Here is an 18104-nt window from a genome sequence, read left to right as displayed (position 1 = left end):
AACCAAAGGAGCCGTGCTTGAGTTTTCAATCAAGGGAGGAGCCGTGTAAATCAATGGAGACGTGCAGAAAAAAGAAAAGGAAGTGTCGTGCTTAAATTGCATTAAGGGAGTTATATCACGTGGGAGTCTATAAAAGGGGAGCAATCGGTTAAAGAGAGGGGAATTTAATTGGCTATTTTGGTAAGAGAGGGTGAGAAGAGACATTGAGGTGGAGACGTGTGAGTGAAAGAAAGGAGAGTTGCTGGAAAGTAAAGAGAGGGGTCGGTGGGTGTTTTTATTTTGCTGAAATATGAAGTCGGTGAGAGAGAATTAAGTGTAGGGAGTTGTGTTGTGCTGGAAGGGTGTCGGTGCAGATTATTTAAGTGTGAGTTGAGAGAGAGATGGGGGCTGGGATGTTGTGTTGGACGTGTAGAGAGAAGCAGTCGGTGGGAATTGTGAGAGTAAGAGGATTGTGAGTGGAAGAAAGTGAGGTGCTTTAGTGTTGTGCTGGAAAGTGATGAGAGGTGTCTTTGTATTTTACTGAAAAGTGAGGTGCAGGTGAGTGAAAGAAATTCTGGAAGTGAAAGAAGGCAGGTTACGTAAGAGATAGAAGGGTGAGAGGTACGTGGTTGAAAGAGAAGAGAAGCAATCGTTGATAGGTGATTAGCTGGAGAACAAGGGAGTCGGCTGGAATTATTTCTTTCTTGGAGATGTGTAGGTCGGTTGTAGAGAGGTAGAGGGAGACGTGTAAAGAGTTTCCAGATTTTCTTTGGGGATTAATGTGAAAAGAAGTTGATGTGGTGTGATGACCCGCTTTCGCGTGTATTTTCACTGAATGGTTGTTTTTATTCTAATTAATATATTAGTTTATTTATTTTAATTTATTACATTTTAAAATTGGTTTTTAATTTATTTGATGTTGCGTTTTATTTATTTTAATCGTTTTACGGTTTTTGATCTCTTTTTCGGCGGTTTTGTTTTGTTTTCCCGGAGTGAGGATTGGACCTCATCTCTTTCCTACATCTCTTTTTTCCTTTTTTCCTTTTTCCTTTTTCTTCTTTCTTTTTCTTTTTCTTTTTCTTTTTTTTTCTTTCTTTTCTTTTCCTTCTTCTTCCTACCTCCCGCGTCGACCCCGTCTCTCTCTCTCTCTCCTCTCCCACGCCGTAAACCGCCTCACCCCTCGACCCTCCTCCGTCCGGCCGCCGTGCGACACACTGCCCCCACCGGTCGAACCCCCTCCCTCCGGCGCACCTCCCCACCAAATCCCAACCTCATCCGGCCAGCCGTTTGGCCGGAAAACGCCATCAAAGCTCCCACTGTTTTTGCCTCAATCTGCCGCCGTCGCTCCACCTCCGGCCACCACTTCTTCACCACTTCATCACCGGTCCCTTGCCGTCCTAACCCACCCATTTCCAGCCTCTAATAGCCACCGGAATAGCTCCCACGAGCTAGCTTTCCATTTTGGAAAATCCGGCCTCTCTCCACCGTTTCCGCCGCCACCCACGGCCAACCACCACTTCCAATAACTTCATAATCATCCCTAGACCATTCCCTATCAATCCCAAGCCCTGGTTTGTCCCCATTCAAAAGTGGGTATTTTACAACCCACGGCCACAGTGAATTTTCACTGTTACGTTGCTTTTTCTCCGCCGTTTGCAACGCCGCAAGCTTTCTAAAAATACCATATAGCGCAATAAGTATTTTCCAAACCCTATTTTCAGATTTAAAAATATATTGCTCATTCAATAATTTTATCTGCTGGTTGGTTGATTCCGGACTGAGTCCGAGGAGTTCGGGGGTCGGATGGATGGAGGACGGAGTTGCTTGTTTTATTGAATTATGTTGGTTGATTATTTTTGTGCATTGATATAGCATTTACATGGTGCATGCACGTGTGTTTTTGTGTAATTGTGAAAAGCCTGTTTATTGGCGTAAGTGGACTTACGGGTGCGTGTGTATCACGACCCCAAGCCGGGATAAGGTATTATCTCGATGGAGCTCCTCTGGTCACTCGGGAGCGGAATAAACTGAGTGATGTCCCATGGGTTGTCGCTGGGCGACGACGGGAGCGGGGGCTAGGGGGTGCTTGGCTACGAACGCGCCGGGCACGGAACCAGGCATCGCTCTACGCACCGACTCCGTGGCCCTTCGCTGGCGAGGGCTAGAGGATGTTTGGCTATGAACACGCGGGGCGTGGAACTGGGCATCGCTCGTTATGTATCACATGCGTGGTGGTACTTTGCGGTGTGGCACTGGAGCCAGGGTGTGCGGATGACCCCTAGGGGAGGTCATGGTGCATACGGGTTAAAATGGATAATGGTTTGAGATGAATAAAGGCCAAATGTGACTTTTGGCGTGATATTTGGAAAGGTTTGTTTTTGAGCCAAATGAGTTTTTTGGCGTGTGTGGAAAATTATGTTTTATGGGTTTTGCGCATTGGCATCACTTCATGCATGTTGTTTGAGTACTATGTGTTTTTATCTGGTGGTGTTTGGGTTTTACTTACCTGCGGTACCTTTTGGGTTCCGTAGATTTTGGTGTAGGATTCAAGGATGAGGAGGAGGAGACTGAGCCCAAGGATGCGGCTCCGCCAGGGTGCTGAAGTTTATGCTTTGTATTTAGTTTAAAACTATATTTGTGTTTTTGTAATATTTTATTTATGTATGTTTTAAACAGCTTGTATTACGTTAAAAAAAATTCTGATACTTAGTTATATGACTTTCGTTATCCGCTGCGTGTTTCTTCGTGCACATATGTTGCTTTTGCACACACTTGGCACTCGTCGATAGGGTGGTGACCCGGGTTGTCATCATCCGGACGTCTCGATTTTTCCGTGTCCGTGCAGGGGGATTTGGGGGCGTCACATGTGGGGAATGGATGTGTGAGCCGGCTGGAGTAATCTAATTGGATGGGATTTATTTTGATGGAGAAAGGAACATGAAGAGATTGGTGCTTGAGTATAACGTGGAGTTGAAGTGGTTGGAGTTTTATTTTTTTTGCTTCTTCATGTTTTTCGTTTGGCATCGGGCTGCAGCTTCTTCTTGATGAATATCTTATAGTTTCAATTTCTGTTTTATGCATTTTAGTAACGTCGTGAGCTTTATTCTTTTGATGTTAACTAGATTCCAAATTTTGTTGTTTCTAAATTGTTGCCTAGTATTTTTTGTATTTCATTTTAGTTTTCTAATGAATAATATTTATATGGTTTCTATAGCACTTATAATAAATATGTTTGGCTAAATTTTAATACTAAGGTAAGAGGTGAAGTTTAATGATTTAAATATTGTTTTCGGATTCACGTAAAATTTATTCTACGAGCTTGATCGATTGAAGGATTTTATTGTTGGATATTTTGATTATGTATATACTCGTCTTGATTCATTGTGATTTCCGAATACAGTGAATGCTTGAGGAATCCCTGTGGTTTTTAAATAGATTTGTAAATGTTTTAATTATCAATCGTTCACGCTCAATCATAAGCGACTATTTTTCTTGATCTTAAATGTTAAATCTTCCAATTAAACGGAATCATTATTCTAGTTTAATTGAAGTAAATCGATCAGAAACAATATCATAAATTATTAGACGGATCCTCGAAACCTTAGTCTTTCTCCATATCAATTCATTTTATCATTTTAGTTTGATTCAGTTATTTTATCAATCTTCATTTGATTGCACGTTTCTTTTTGTAATTTCGTTTCATTATCTGAATTTATTTTCTTTATCACAAAAGTCAATCCCTGTGGATTCAATCCTGTAAAATACTACAACACCTGTATACTTGCAGATAAAACTGCACTAAATTTTTTGTTCATTAATTTGAGTCAAAGTTTAGACGCAACAGCCTCCCTAACAAAATATGGCCAGTATGCATAGGCATAACATAACAGAACACCTCATCCTTGTACTTCACAATTGAAAAATAAACTAACACTTGCTTATTTATCCTAACCTCTCCACAATCATTCAACCACTGCAATTTGTATGGTCTAGAGTGTTTCAAGATGGACAAATTCAATTTCTCAACTAAAGTAGTGCTAGCCACATTAGTACAACTCCCTCCATCAATGATTATATTGCATACCTTATTGTTGATGTGGCATCTACTATGAAAAATGTTCTCTCTATGCTGCTCTATGTCATCCATCCTACTTTGTATATTGAGAGCACACCTGACAACAAGTGACTCGGCATACTCCTCATTCTTATACTTATTTTCAATACTAGGCTCACGTCTCCTCCTATGTCTCACATTTTGCAAATGTCTAATCAATGCACCTCATTGATCCATTATATCCCTCACTTCCCCCAATGCCAAATTTAACTTTTCAAACTTTTGCTGCATGGACTACAACATACAAAATGAATTGTCTATCACCCCCTTGGGTGTTGAGTCACTATTATGAGATATCGTAATGTGCTGCACAAAAAGAATGTTAGTGGTTAAAACCTCACACACTCACTTACGTGTTTACACTCAAATAATAACACTCACCTCGTGTTTCATTCTTTATTATCTTTTTCCCGATAATGATCTCACACTCTCTTGCCTTTTACCTCAAGATTTTTCTCACTCAAGTTCTTTAAGAACTAATTGAATGCAATCAAGACAATACAACCTTATTTTATTTCAACTAGTAATTCGGTCGAAGAAACAAGAACAAGAGAAAACATGGAAGGAATAAAATGACACAAAAATCTGGGAAATTATATGAGGATAATAGCAAATACAAAATAGGATACCAACTATAGTAGTGTATTCAGTCCCTTTGATGATAAGACTCAAGCAAAAAAAAATCGAATTTTCTTTTCTTGGCTTTTCTTTTCTATTCTTTTCTTTTCCTTTCTCACCAATTCAATCACAAACAATAATATTCAATTGTTTAAATCAAGCAATTGAATTCAAACACACAAAAATTAACAAGAAAATAGAAAATGATCATTGAAACGGCACTCTAAGCCATTGACAAATTTAGAGATGCAAGAAACCCTAGAATTTTGAAACCCTAGATGATATAAATTTTGGCCACCCTAACAAACCCTAATGACAAAACAACTTTGGTAGCCCTAGGATGAAGGAATTTCGGCAGCCCCAATTCAAAAGAACCAAAACACAAAGAACCTGAATAATAGAATAATTTGGTAGCCTTAGGAAAAATGAATTTCTACACTTTTTTTTTTAACCCTAGAATAATGAAGCCCTAGAGTTAAATTTAAAGATGCAAGAATTAAAAGATAAAATCAGATCTGATTGGAAACCTTACTCTGAATACCAAATGATATGAACCTGGGGAATTGGAATCCTTTGAACCGACAATCAATTTAAAAACTCACCTAAGAAAACCAAAATCAAGTCAATGGGTGGAGAATCTAGACCCGTTAAGAGTTTGTTTCAAGAACATAGATTATATTAAAATCTAGACTTGTTGAAGAACCAATCTCAAGAACCCAAATTACAAAGGAAGAACGTCATAAAGGATGTGATTTACCTTTGATAAGTTCAAAGTTTAATAAAGAACAAAAAGAAATAAACTCAACTCATAATGAATAAAATTCATCAATTTTCATAAACTTTTTCATATTTTCAAAATGAGCCAATAAAGAGTATTTAAACTAAAATCTCACAAAACCCTAGGTAAAATAAAGCCCCCATCTTCCCAAAGTGCCCCTGAGTGAATAATTTCACAGCTACAGTAACTCGACTACAGTAACCCTTTTGAAAGCTTAGTTTAACAAAATAATTACTTTTCCATCATGCCCTTCAGTCTTTCTTAATAAACCCAATTATTCTAAACTAATAAAATAAACTCTTTTAATGAAATAAATAAGTTTAAGGCATTCAATAACAATAGGCCTAAGTTGTATCTTCCATAGCATATCATATAGATAAAAACTGGATTTTCTCCTCTCAAGCCCATCTTGAATGTTGGGCTCTTCGTAGACACTTCTCAAATGGATGCACTAATCCTTGCATTACTTCATTGCTCTTCTTAGCTCTTGATCTTTTGGTTGTTCCATCTAAAACTTGCAAAAAATCTCTAAGGCTCTGTTCACCTTGGGACCGATCAGTTTATGTTGATGATATATAGGTGGACTTATGCTTCAGTAATTTCTTCATAAACTAGTTTTGTTTAAACAGTACACAATTAGCTGGATGACTTCAACACTTTATGATGTGTCTAAATTGATAGTGAATGTGAAATTCTTTACCATGTCTTGTTGGTTGGTGAATCCCCTATTTCATGTATGGACAATTTGATAGTTATATTTTTACGCATATTTTTCCTACTATAGATTACCGAGATCGGGGACTTTGCTGGTCAGGAAATTGAAGTTAAGAAGTTTGTTGACGCCGATTCAAAGGAGGCTTCTGAAAAGGCAAGAGGTCCTGCACCTTCTGCTGTTGATGTTGTACTTGAACAACTTAAAAAGAAACAGAAACTCAGTGTGCTTGACAAGACGAACAAGGACTGAGGGGAGTTCAAGGATGAAAATAAGGGAGTTGGATGCTTTCAAGAAGAGCTCAGACCAGTATTTGGGAATGGTATCGTTCTTGCAGCGAGCAGATTACCATGAGTTTGAGCGGGACAGAGATGCACGGTTAGCTTTGCAGGCAAGGAGGAAACCAGATATGCGAGAAGATATTTAACTGCATGAATCAGGTTTCCTCATCCCTCGATGATTTTATGCAATCGCATGCTAAAAATTACAAGGATAGATGGAGTGAATCGCTGATCATTTTGATGAAGGCCTTTGCTCTCAAAGAGGAGGAAGAGCTTTGACAAACGGTGTGGATGTGATGTATTTGCAAGGTCTTTTGGTTTAAGATACCCCCAAACCGAGATAGGGATTTCCTGTATATATGTGAGGACAAAATAGTTTTTGTTGAACACCATCGAAGTTTTTGTCCTCCCATTCGATTCTTATTTGGTGGGATTGTATGAGCCTCTTGGTTTTTTTTTTTTTTTTTTTTTTTTTTTGCGCTTGGGGCAATGCAGTCCACCTGATGAAACAGAAAAGGACGAATTGTAGTTTCCTTCTCCCAAACTTTCATTACTCTTACACCATCTGGTTTTGATCCACCTTTCACTGCGACCTTGGTTTTGTGTAAATACATTCATACATACGTATGCATTATACAAAATTTGAAATCACTTAAGAAGAAAATTTGAGGGAAAAATATTATATCGAAGCACTTTATCTAGAGCCGGGCATATTGAACATTATGAAGAACATACACCAAAGGTACAGATGGCACACAAACGAAAAGGTCAATCCAATAGATAAAAGTGCTGACACTACTACTTACCAGATTAATGTTGCAAGAATAAGAAAGAGTCCAAACAAGCAGAGCATGCGTGCATTTTCATTTATGTGTGCATTTACAGAAACATCAATGCATGCATTTATATATAAATGCATGATGTATACAATATTGAGACAAAATAGCGGTATATCCAACACGCTAGCAGTAACCCAGTTATATAGGCTGTAATGGCACCCCATTAGATCAACATAACCCTCTTATGTTGTTATTAGAACACAAATAAAAACAAAAAATATTTTGTCATGGTAAAACAGTGAAATGACAGGACATTTCTATTTTCAAAGTTCCCGTCTGCTTCCATGAGTGGAAGATTCAGAAAAGGGAAGGTAATCATTCCAAAATTCTTTGAAACCAAAAAGTGAAAGGAAAGTAATAGCCAACTTCCTAGATGTGTATTGGTTTGTCATATGTGGCCATTGCAGCTTCCTTTAATGCCTCACTCATCGTTGGATGTGCATGGCAAACGCGTGCAATATCTTCACTTGCAGCATCATACTGCAAAGCTATCACTGCCTCGTGAATGAGCTCTCCAGCATTGGGTGCCATGATGTGGACTCCCAATATCTTGTCTGTCTCCTTTTCAGCTAATATCTTGACCAACCCTTCCGCATCATCAATTGCCTTGGCCCTGCTATTTGCAAGGAACGGGAACTTTCCAACACGGTAATCAACACCAAGTGTCTTCACCTGCTCCTCTGTCTTTCCAACAGATGCAACCTCAGGGTGAGTATAGACAACCCCAGGGACCTTGTCATAGTCCACGTGGCCTATCTTACCAGCAATAAACTCTACACAAGCAAACCCATCTTCTTCTGCCTTGTGGGCTAACATTGGCCCTGGAATAACATCGCCAATGGCAAAAACACCTGACACATTTGTAGCAAATCTTTCATTGACTAAAATCCGTCCAATCTTATCAGTTTCCACTCCTATTTTCTCCAGATCTAGTCCAGCTGTGAATGGAGTCCTGCCAGCAGAGACAAGAACAACATCGGCTTCAAGTATGGTCTGGTCACCACCAGCTGCCGGTTCGAGTGTCAGCTTCACACCATCTCCAGAAGTATCAACTCCTACCACCTTAGTCTTGAGCATGAATTTCATTTCTTGCTTCTCAAGAGCACGCTGAAATTGCTTACGAATTTCCCCGTCCATGGTTGGGACAATATCTGGGGCAAACTCAACAACAGTTACCTCAGAGCCAAGCCGGCCCCAGACTGAGCCCATCTCCAGGCCAATGTAGCCAGCTCCTATGACCACAAGTTTCTTTGGCACTTCAGACAAAGCTAAAGCTCCCGTTGATGATACAATCCTCTTCTCGTCAATGGTGATCCCAGGTAAAGGTTTGACATCAGAACCAGTGGCAATTATGATATTCTTACCTCTAACAATGGTGTTATCACCATCAATGGTGTCCACAGAGACTTCAGAGGGGGAAATGAACTTTCCATAGCCCTTGACATAGTTCACCTTGTTTTTCTTGAATAGGCCTTCAATACCTCGAGTAAGATTAGTAACAGCTTTATCCTTTTGGGCCAACATGGCAGGTAAATCAACCTCGACAGAAGAAAACTTTACTCCATGGTTGGCAAATGCATGCTTGGCTTCATAATACATGTGGGAGGAATGCAGAAGTGCCTGAACACAAGAAGACAAGAAATATGAAGATAAAGCTTTCATATGTGACCCAGACTTACTTTTTATCAGTAAAAATTTCATGTGTGACCCATACTAACGGCAATTGAAGTGGGGGAGAAAGGCATGTAGTCATAAAATGGAACAACACTCATATGGGGATTGAACCCGTGACCTTACACTCCACCCTTCATTTTAGTTTTGAAGAAATGGCGTTTAATCCAACGATCATTAGCACCTAGTAACACTTTATCTATTATAGCTCCTGGTTCATTGGGCCATGCCTATTATTTCATTAATAAAACTTCTTGATTACTTGTAAAAAATATCTTAGTTTTCATAAAGAGCACAGAGGATTTATTTACCCAGAAGACATGAATAAAGACATCCCTACTGGGCAATAAATAACCTTGATAATATGAATAAAGACCTGATAAACCAATTAGATCATCTCTGTAATCTATGAACCGATACATTTTTTTATTGACTTCTAAAGGGTTTCTCTTTATGGTTCATAGATTACATAGATGATGATGTGATCACAATTTGAACGACTCCCCAAAATGTATTTCAAACCCAAAGTATGATGAGGTTATATTTGGATACACGCAGGTAAGTTGCAATACAACCTAAACATAATCGATAAAGTAATTAGTTCTCAGAAACACTCAATCCCGCCAATAAAAAACACAACCCCTCATTGAAAAAAATTAAGAAAGGACTTGTATATTAAAAATTACAAAAGGAAAGGAGTGTAAATAGAATAGAAAATAAGGAGAGGAACCATACCTTGGAAGGGATGCAGCCGACGTTGAGGCAGGTGCCACCGAGGGCTCCACGCTTCTCGATACAGGTGGTCTTGAGGCCAAGCTGGGCGGATTTGATGGCGGCGACGTAGCCTCCGGGACCACCGCCGATGACGACGACGTCGTTCTCATCAGATCCAGAGGAGGCAAATCCCCTCGAGGAGGGAGTGAGGGAGTGGGAGTAGTTGAAAACAAAGGAGCTGCAATTGGAGGGGTTTCTGGAGAGGAAGAGGTAGGCCTTCCGTCTCGCGAAGCTTGCCAAAGCCATTTCCTTGGTCGTCTTCTTCTTCTTTCTCCGGAGGAGAAGCTTAGGGTGGGTGCTGGTACTATGGCGCACCAAATATATAATAAATATAAAAATGTTACTCCGGCTGTTGAATGCCAAAATACAGAAACTATACAAAACCCCAATTTCTTTTCAGGGAGCGGCTACCATGCCGTCTCCACCATACCGCTGGGCGTACGGCTCAGTGGTTTTTTATATTTTATTTTTTGATTTATTTTTCCTTTTTTTTAATCATTTTCTTTGTTATTAAGTAAAAATATATATAAAAAATATAAAATCACTTTCTTAATCACTAAATAAAAACATATATATACGGTAGCGGTACACATGAAACAGTACAGTAGCATTTCTCTTTCTTTTCAGTATGTTCTGGATCAGTCCAAAATAAATGACATGTAATCTCACCCGTCGGATTACTTTTATCTTTTTTATTTTTAACAAGCAAGATAATGATTTTATTAAATTAATTATATATACAAATTTTGTATAAATTTTCTATAAAAAATTAAAGCAAAAAATTCAATTTCTTTTTAGCAGAGCTCAATTTTTGACAAAAAATAAAAAAAAAATAGAATTACATAAAATTTTGTGCACTTGAGGGGTGATAATCTTTTAGGACAGTGTTAGAGGTTCATGTGCCTTGCCCGCCAATAAAAATTTATCATTTTGGTGGCTTTATGTAAATCAAAGATGAATGAGTTTGTTGGTGGTAATCATGTTAGTTTAGGAAGAGTGAAAAATATTACATCTAGCCAATCTCAACAAGAAACAATAGGGCCACAGAGAGGGGTTGGCAAAAGGAGGAAAGGAGTTGGAAGAATGGGATAAGAAAGGAAAAACAATAGAGGAAGAAAGATTAAGGTAGTCAACTAGTTTTGGCCTTGGAGAGGCGGCAAGAAAGAGTAGACACAACATTATTCTCGTTGGTTAGAGCCACCAAAGATCTCGAACTTCAACTCTATTTTGAGTTTGGTTTCATCTCTATTTTGACTAAGATTAGAGTTTTCCAATTACTAAATTGGAGTCAAAGTTTATAGTTTAACGAAACTCTACAAATCTGACTGGGACACTACCTGTTATTATAAAAAGAATATTTACATATATTTAAAAAAACAAAACTAATATTTTTAAATAAGATTGGTAAAGACTCAATTGACAAGATATTTTTTAATTAACTTGAGGTGACTGGTTTGAGCTAGTGTAGACTTGAGTCAATTTTGTTGAGTAGGTCCACTTATCCGTCCCATTTGCCCACACTCGAAGGCTAACAAGCAAGTGGGCTGATTAAAATTGTACATAAAAAGCAAGTTTTTGGGGGGGGGGGGGGGGGGGGGGGGGGGGGGGGGGGGGGGGGGGGGGGGGGGGGGGGGGGGGGGGAAGCATTGGTACAACTCACGACTCAAACTAGTTGTGGTTGAGAGATCTACGACCAAGGCGTGACCATGGGTTTGCACGACTCACGACCACGATTTGGTCATTTTTTCTTTTTCAAAAAGATCTACACATTCGAGGTATGACTTTAAAGATTTTAGAGTTGGATATGAAGAGTTTGGGTTGAATCTAACGATTTAGGTTTGTAACTTTATATCTAGACATTGGTAGGGTGAAATACAAGAAGTGGGTCGAAAAATATGTTCGTCCGTTAGATAGGAGCAAACGGACATTGACTCAAGGTGGGCTGGAAAATGACCACACACCCCCCCCCCCCCCCCCCCCCCCCCCCCCCCCCCCCCCCCTTTTCTCCGAGTGTAGAGGACTGGGGAGGTTCTACCACCCGTTGCCCTAGCCCTCATAGATCTTGTTACTTTGAAGCCCCTCTTAAATAGAGTTATTTCACATTAGTCATAAAACGGTGCCATTAAATGAGTATATACTCTACTTCACGCACAAGATAGAAATTAAATGAGTAATATTAACAATGTCACGTCAGAAAAATAAGGTAAGGATGAGATAATACTGCAATTTCTACTATTTTTTATACAAAATAAGTATATTATAAAGCATTAATTGAGACTTGAATGTAGCCGGTACGGAATTCTCCTGGATCACTTGGCCTGAAGAAAGAGAAGGCAGCAATGTATTTAGTGAAATGATTTGTGCAGTCGGTAAATGCACTCGGCGTGCAGTCGTTTTGAAAAAAATGAATTAATATAAGACCTATATGAAAAAAAAAATTATTTTTATAACTTTTTTTTATTCATTCTGTACAATCGTTTTTTTTTTATTTATTCTGTACAGTCCACTGCATGCCGACTGCGTCTAACAAATTTCATGTCTAACAAATTTCATGTATTTAGTATGTGAGTACGAAAGATGAGATGTCAGCCTGAGGCATTATTATATAATTGGTGGACAATATTATATATAAGTTGTTTTGTAAAATGATTATGGTTACCCTCTGGATCATCTACTGTTGGCGTCTTTATTTCTTTTTTTTTTTTTTAAATATTTTTAATAAAATGACACTGCCACGATAATTATTTAAAAAAATGAACTATAAATTTGAAAGAGAAGGCACCACTCAACCCACACTAATTGTCCTAATGACAACCTTCAATCATCAGACCACATATTCCAAAGTAAAAAAGCATTGCTTGAGAATCACCCAATTCATGGTATGTAATAAAATCGACCGCACTTTTTCCACATTCTCAACAATTATGCCAAGTATGAATCCAATTGTAGCACTTCTTCACAATTTTCTAAATATTAGGGCAAAATACTGAATGCAAAAAGTAATCAAATATGGTGGCCATAGCCGAGCACTCCTTCCAATTGGAAGGTTTTGACATAACCTATACTCACTTCTAGCCCTTACAAAATTGCTGGCTGATTTTCCTAAAATCTCCTCTCAACAGCCAATATAGAAAATCAGTAAATAAAACGACTTCTTTGCATTCAATTCCCTTCTAGCAAGCTCTTCAATGTACGCCAAGCCTCCTCAGAAAGACTACACGACTTCCACTTTCGTTGAGAAGAACTTGACTCAAGACGTACACGACTAGGGGAGGAAAAGCAGATAACAATCACAGTGAGATTATCGGGTGTATTCAATCGTAATGCTTCCATAACTAGTTCCATGGCACATTGCTGTGGGTCATCATGCTTCCTCAATCCTCGGCGGACAAGACTGACTGCATACTGGCTAGACATCACATCCCAGATCCCATCACAACCAATAATCAAGAATTCATCATCCTCTGTTAATACAACCTGTTGAACATCTGGTTCAGCAATGAGTAGCGATGCAGAACCACGTGGGAATTTCAAGGCCCAGTCTCCAAGGGCTCGGGTGACACCGAGACCATTGAGATATTCATTATCTTCATCATCCATGTAACCACCTAACTCCTCAACTCGCCTCTGTTCTGGTATACATGAAGGCCTATGATCTTGAGACATCTCAACTGCAACTCCTTTCCTGCAGAGTACTGCTCGACAGTCACCGGCATTTGCAACCAGTAAATGCCTTCCAAGTATTAGCGCAGTCAGTGCAGTTGTCCCACAAGAACTGCTAACACTGCATTCATTGGCCAAGGCAATGTCTGCCAACAAAAAAGCTTTGCGATGAGAATTCTCCAACTCTTCTAAGAAGATGGCATCAATATCAGATGTTTGTGGCAAATCGGCATCTTCAAGAAATAATCTCATTGCATTTTTCTTCATATATGAAGCTGCATCAGGCCCTCCATGACCATCAAAAACTGCATAAAATGCCCTTGGTATAAGACACCCAAAAAAGGAACTCATGTGGGCAGATAGGTCGTCAATTCGAATGTGTTCATCCTCCATGGATTCCCTTCGCCCGATGTTAGCATAGCTACCAGAACGAATATTTGGAACAAACTTTGCAGCAGAAGATTCTATAACAGCATCTTTAATCGTGTCCGAGCAACTCACAACCTGATTGAAGATATACAAAGGTTAGCCAGTGTCAGAGGTATCTACATTATACATTATAAAGCAACTGTACAAAAAACAGAAAACCCACAAGAGAATAAAGAACTAAACTTTCAAAAGGAAGCATAAAAGAAAAGAATAGAAACCCAACATCAGATCTATTAAAACATTGCATAGATTGATCAGATGTCACCAATTGTAAATAATGCCTTGTTCCTGCTCTCATGATATAAAATGAAGATTTCCCCTCCCTTAATTTCTCTGTTTATTAGAAATAAAATCTCAAGCTGTTGATTGCACCCATTCAGCCATTATTCACAGAGACAAAAGCTGGCAACTATATCTAACATATCGTCACACCTCTGTTATCCAATTAAAAATTAAGAAACAACATACAAACCAATAACTAGAAACAACAGAAATCTTAGAAATCTCAATATTAGTTTCTTAGTTTCCACAAGTCTACAACCAGTTAAATGGATCTATGGCTCTAATCTATGAAGTACCTATACTCCAAGAACCCCGGGATGCCACTTTCTGACACATACCAGAAACAAAGAAACAGCTAAATACATGTCCAATACATGCTTGGAAAATGAGAATATAACTTTAAATTCCTAAAGTTAATGACTTGAATTGAAAAAGAAAATCAGAAAACTCAGGTGACACCACAAGAACTCAGAAGCATATTTCTATCTCTCACTCTTCCTCAATTTCATATCTCAAGCAGTGGTGCTACCATCTCCTGACTCATATCAAAGTTTTAGAAGCCCAATTACCGCAAAGGAAACCCAACAACAATTTGAAACTTTTTCTGCACCTGTCTCAATTGATCGCTTCAATTTTTTAGAAAGAATCAGAAGGTAATTCAAAAGATCAAGTAGTTTCTCAAACATCAAATTAAACCACAAAAGCTTGGGAACACCAAACTCCGTGCATGTAAAATAGCTTCTAATCATTCCCCAATAAAGTTATAATAACAAAAAATCTTGCTTAAACTTTAAACGAGCATAATCCTAGCGTTCAGCCATAAGAATTAAGGGACCCCAAAATAGACAAAACCATAACATCATAAATAACTACTTAAATTCTATACGAATAAAATCATCGAACTTCATATACAAACCCCAAGAAGATCATAACATCAAGAACAGAATACAAAGTCTTAGGCTGGATCCATCATAATTTCTAGCAAAAGAAATCTAGGGATCAATTATAGGGCCTTAGGGACCCCAACAAAAACAAATCCTAAAAATAGTAACGTCAAAACCAGAATCCAAGGGTGGTTTGTAAAATTCCATACAAATAATCCCATCGATAAAAAATAATAATAAAAAAAAGGAAACCATTAATTCCAGAAAATTGAAAGAAAACAAGAAAAGCTTTGGGAAAAACAAAGGAACGTACGGATTCGAAGCGAGAAATATCGGCAGATGTCGAAGACGAGGACGAAGGGGAGGCCACCACGTCGATCGGAAGAGCGTGTTCTTGGTTGGTCGCCACGTGCAGATGGTACTTCACGTCCAGCATGGGAAGGCTCGGTTGGCACATAACCTCGGACTCGGCCGCCACCATCTTCTGGCTAACAATCATCTCCAATGTCGTCGTATTCTGCCTTCTTCCTCCCTAGGTAGCTTGATCTGCGAATCTTGGATAATAGCGCCGACTGGGGGATTTTAGCGAATCTTGGATCGGAGCGAATTGAATTAGGGTTCTTGTTTGCTCTCTTTCAACTTTCAAGCCGTGCTGTATATGCGTGTGTTGGGTTGGCGGTAGAATATATAATCCGATCCATTTGGGGTGGTAAGGACCGGTTGGGCCGGTGGCACCGGTACACGTGCCTGTTCAGCTGGACCGCGTGAACCTCTGATGACTATTTTACCCCTGCCTTTCAGTTACCTCCCGGCTTTGACTTTTGAGAGTTAGGATTGCGTTTACTTTTTGTTTTTTCTTGTTTTGGAAAGGATTGCGTTTTGCGTTTTTTTTTTTTTTAACAAATATCATTGCATTCATAACAATAGAAAATGCAGCAAACATTAACGTTCAGCAATTATAAATTACCATATAATAGAACTTGAGGCTGAATAAAGTCTGGACATTTATTCCATCATTAAACCGTATCATCCACATAGCGAGTATTCCTTACAAGTAAGTAAGTTGCTTCATTTCCTTGTCTACCAACATAAAAAATATTATGTGTTGAAAAGTAAGAAAGTAACTTTTATATCTCATAAATCACATTCCCTTGCTTTGAAAAATTCGGTTCCTTAGAGTTAAAAGCTTTAATGACAATCAAAGAGTCTCCTTCCAATAGCAAGCTAGAAAACCCTAAATGCAAGATCATCTGAAATCCCATCAAAGTAGCCAATGTCTCAATATCATCAACATCATACATCCTCATTTCCCTCCGTCACATAGAAAATAACAAATCTCCATTTTCATCCCTTATGATAACTCCCACTTCCCCAAAAGATTCAGAACAAAACAATGCCCCCATCGAAATTAAGCTTTTCTATACCATGGTCAAGAGGTTTCCAAGAGAGAACCTTTTCTTTACTCGCAATCAGCTGTTGTTATTTTATGGTATACCCCTCAACATATGCCAAATAGTTATCCACAGTGCTTATTAACACACAATCAAGATTCTGAAAAAGTTTTAAATTTCTATACTTTCATACAGTCCACAAAATTGTAATAAATGTAGTAAGCAAATCTGAATCAACTTTCATCATATGCCACACCGCATCAAAAAATTGATTACCAACTTGCAACAATGGAAAAGCTGAAGGGTAGTGTAGATCCAACACCTCTGTAACCTCTGGACAGCCCCAGAAAACATGTCTCTCATCTTCCATAGCTAATTGACAAAGTGAACAATTCCCATTTGAGATAACACCACATTTCAACAAATTCATTCGCAAAGGGAGGCTGTTCTTTCAAGCACACCATCCAAAATTCTTCATTTTGTTCGGAAGATTCAAATGCCAAAAGTGACACCAAAAATTTGAAAGATTGGAACAATGAGAACTTTCAGCTCAAATAATGTCACAGTTAAATGATATCCCGACTTAACTGAGTACTTCCCATCCTTTGTACCTTTCCATACAAATTTATCTTCACATTCCCGCGATGGTAAAGGAAGTTGTAAAATTTCAGCATCCATAGAGGAAGGAAAATTAGATTTTATCAAATTCACATTCCAAAAATCAGTATCATGATTCAAAAGTAGTTTCACAGTGGAATCTTCTTGAATAATCTCAGTAGATGAAGATGAATGAGGCAACCAAAAGAGTGGAACTCATTTATTCTAAAAAATCCAAACCTTTTCACCATTCCCAATTTGCCATATACCTCCATTCCCCAACAATGGTTTACTAGCACAAATGCTTCTCCAAATATAAGAAGGTTTCTTATCCAACTTTGAATGTAAGAGACCAGTAGAAGGAAAATACATCGATTTATAAACCCGAGCAAGCAATGAATTGTGATTCTGAATTATCCTCCATCCTTGTTTTGTAAGCAAGGCTAAATTAAAAAACTCCAATTTCTTAAAGCCCATACCCCCTCTCATTTTTTAAGAGCATAAGTTGGACCATCTAACCCAATGCATCTTCCTTTCAGTTCCTTGTTGGCCCCACAAAAATTTTGCAAATAAACTTTCTAACTCCCTACACAAAGATTTAGGCAACATAAAACAACTCATTGTGTAAGTTGGCAAGGATTGCACTACTACTTTGATTAACACTTCCCTACCAGCCTAAGACAGTAATTTTTCCTTCCAACCTTGTAGCTTCTGCCAAACCCTGTCTTTTAACTCTTTAAAAGTATTACATTTAGGTTGACCAACCAAAGAAGGAAGCCCCAAGTACTTATCATGATGCTAAAGAGAATGAACATCCCAAATAGCCATAATAGCATCAACCTCTTCCTGTCATGTGTTTGGGCTAATCAAAAGTTTAGATTTATTCATATTTATTTGCTGACCCAATGCCAATCCATACACTTCTAGCAATTGTTTTAAATATTCATTTTGTGACCGAGTAGCTTGACAAAATAATAGGTTGTCATCTGTTAAAAAATAAATGTGTAATAGCAGGGCTCTACAACACACTTTCACACCATTAATCAATTTTCATTTCTCAACAACCTAAAGAAGAGAAGATAAACCCTCAAC

General features: G+C 38.5%; 2 protein-coding genes across 2 annotated transcripts; both read right to left on the bottom strand.

Moving 5' to 3' along the window:
- Positions 1 to 7314: 7314 nt before the first annotated feature.
- On the bottom strand, positions 7315 to 10206 carry LOC122300334 (dihydrolipoyl dehydrogenase 1, mitochondrial-like). The gene is made up of 2 exons (XM_043110904.1): positions 9728 to 10206; positions 7315 to 8941 (listed from the first exon to the last, which is right to left on the bottom strand). Exons 1-2 carry the CDS (start codon positions 10010 to 10012, stop codon positions 7691 to 7693), a joined length of 1536 nt encoding a protein of 511 aa, XP_042966838.1. The 5' UTR covers positions 10013 to 10206; the 3' UTR covers positions 7315 to 7690.
- Positions 10207 to 12648: 2442 nt separating this feature from the next.
- On the bottom strand, positions 12649 to 15695 carry LOC122300332 (probable protein phosphatase 2C 13). The gene is made up of 2 exons (XM_043110903.1): positions 15338 to 15695; positions 12649 to 13933 (listed from the first exon to the last, which is right to left on the bottom strand). Exons 1-2 carry the CDS (start codon positions 15521 to 15523, stop codon positions 12929 to 12931), a joined length of 1191 nt encoding a protein of 396 aa, XP_042966837.1. The 5' UTR covers positions 15524 to 15695; the 3' UTR covers positions 12649 to 12928.
- Between the last annotated feature and the right edge of the window lie 2409 nt (positions 15696 to 18104).

The sequence above is a fragment of the Carya illinoinensis genome, chromosome 2, assembly GCF_018687715.1.
Source record: "Carya illinoinensis cultivar Pawnee chromosome 2, C.illinoinensisPawnee_v1, whole genome shotgun sequence".
Taxonomy (NCBI): Eukaryota; Viridiplantae; Streptophyta; class Magnoliopsida; order Fagales; family Juglandaceae; genus Carya; species Carya illinoinensis.
This window is presented reverse-complemented; position numbering and strand designations above follow the sequence as displayed.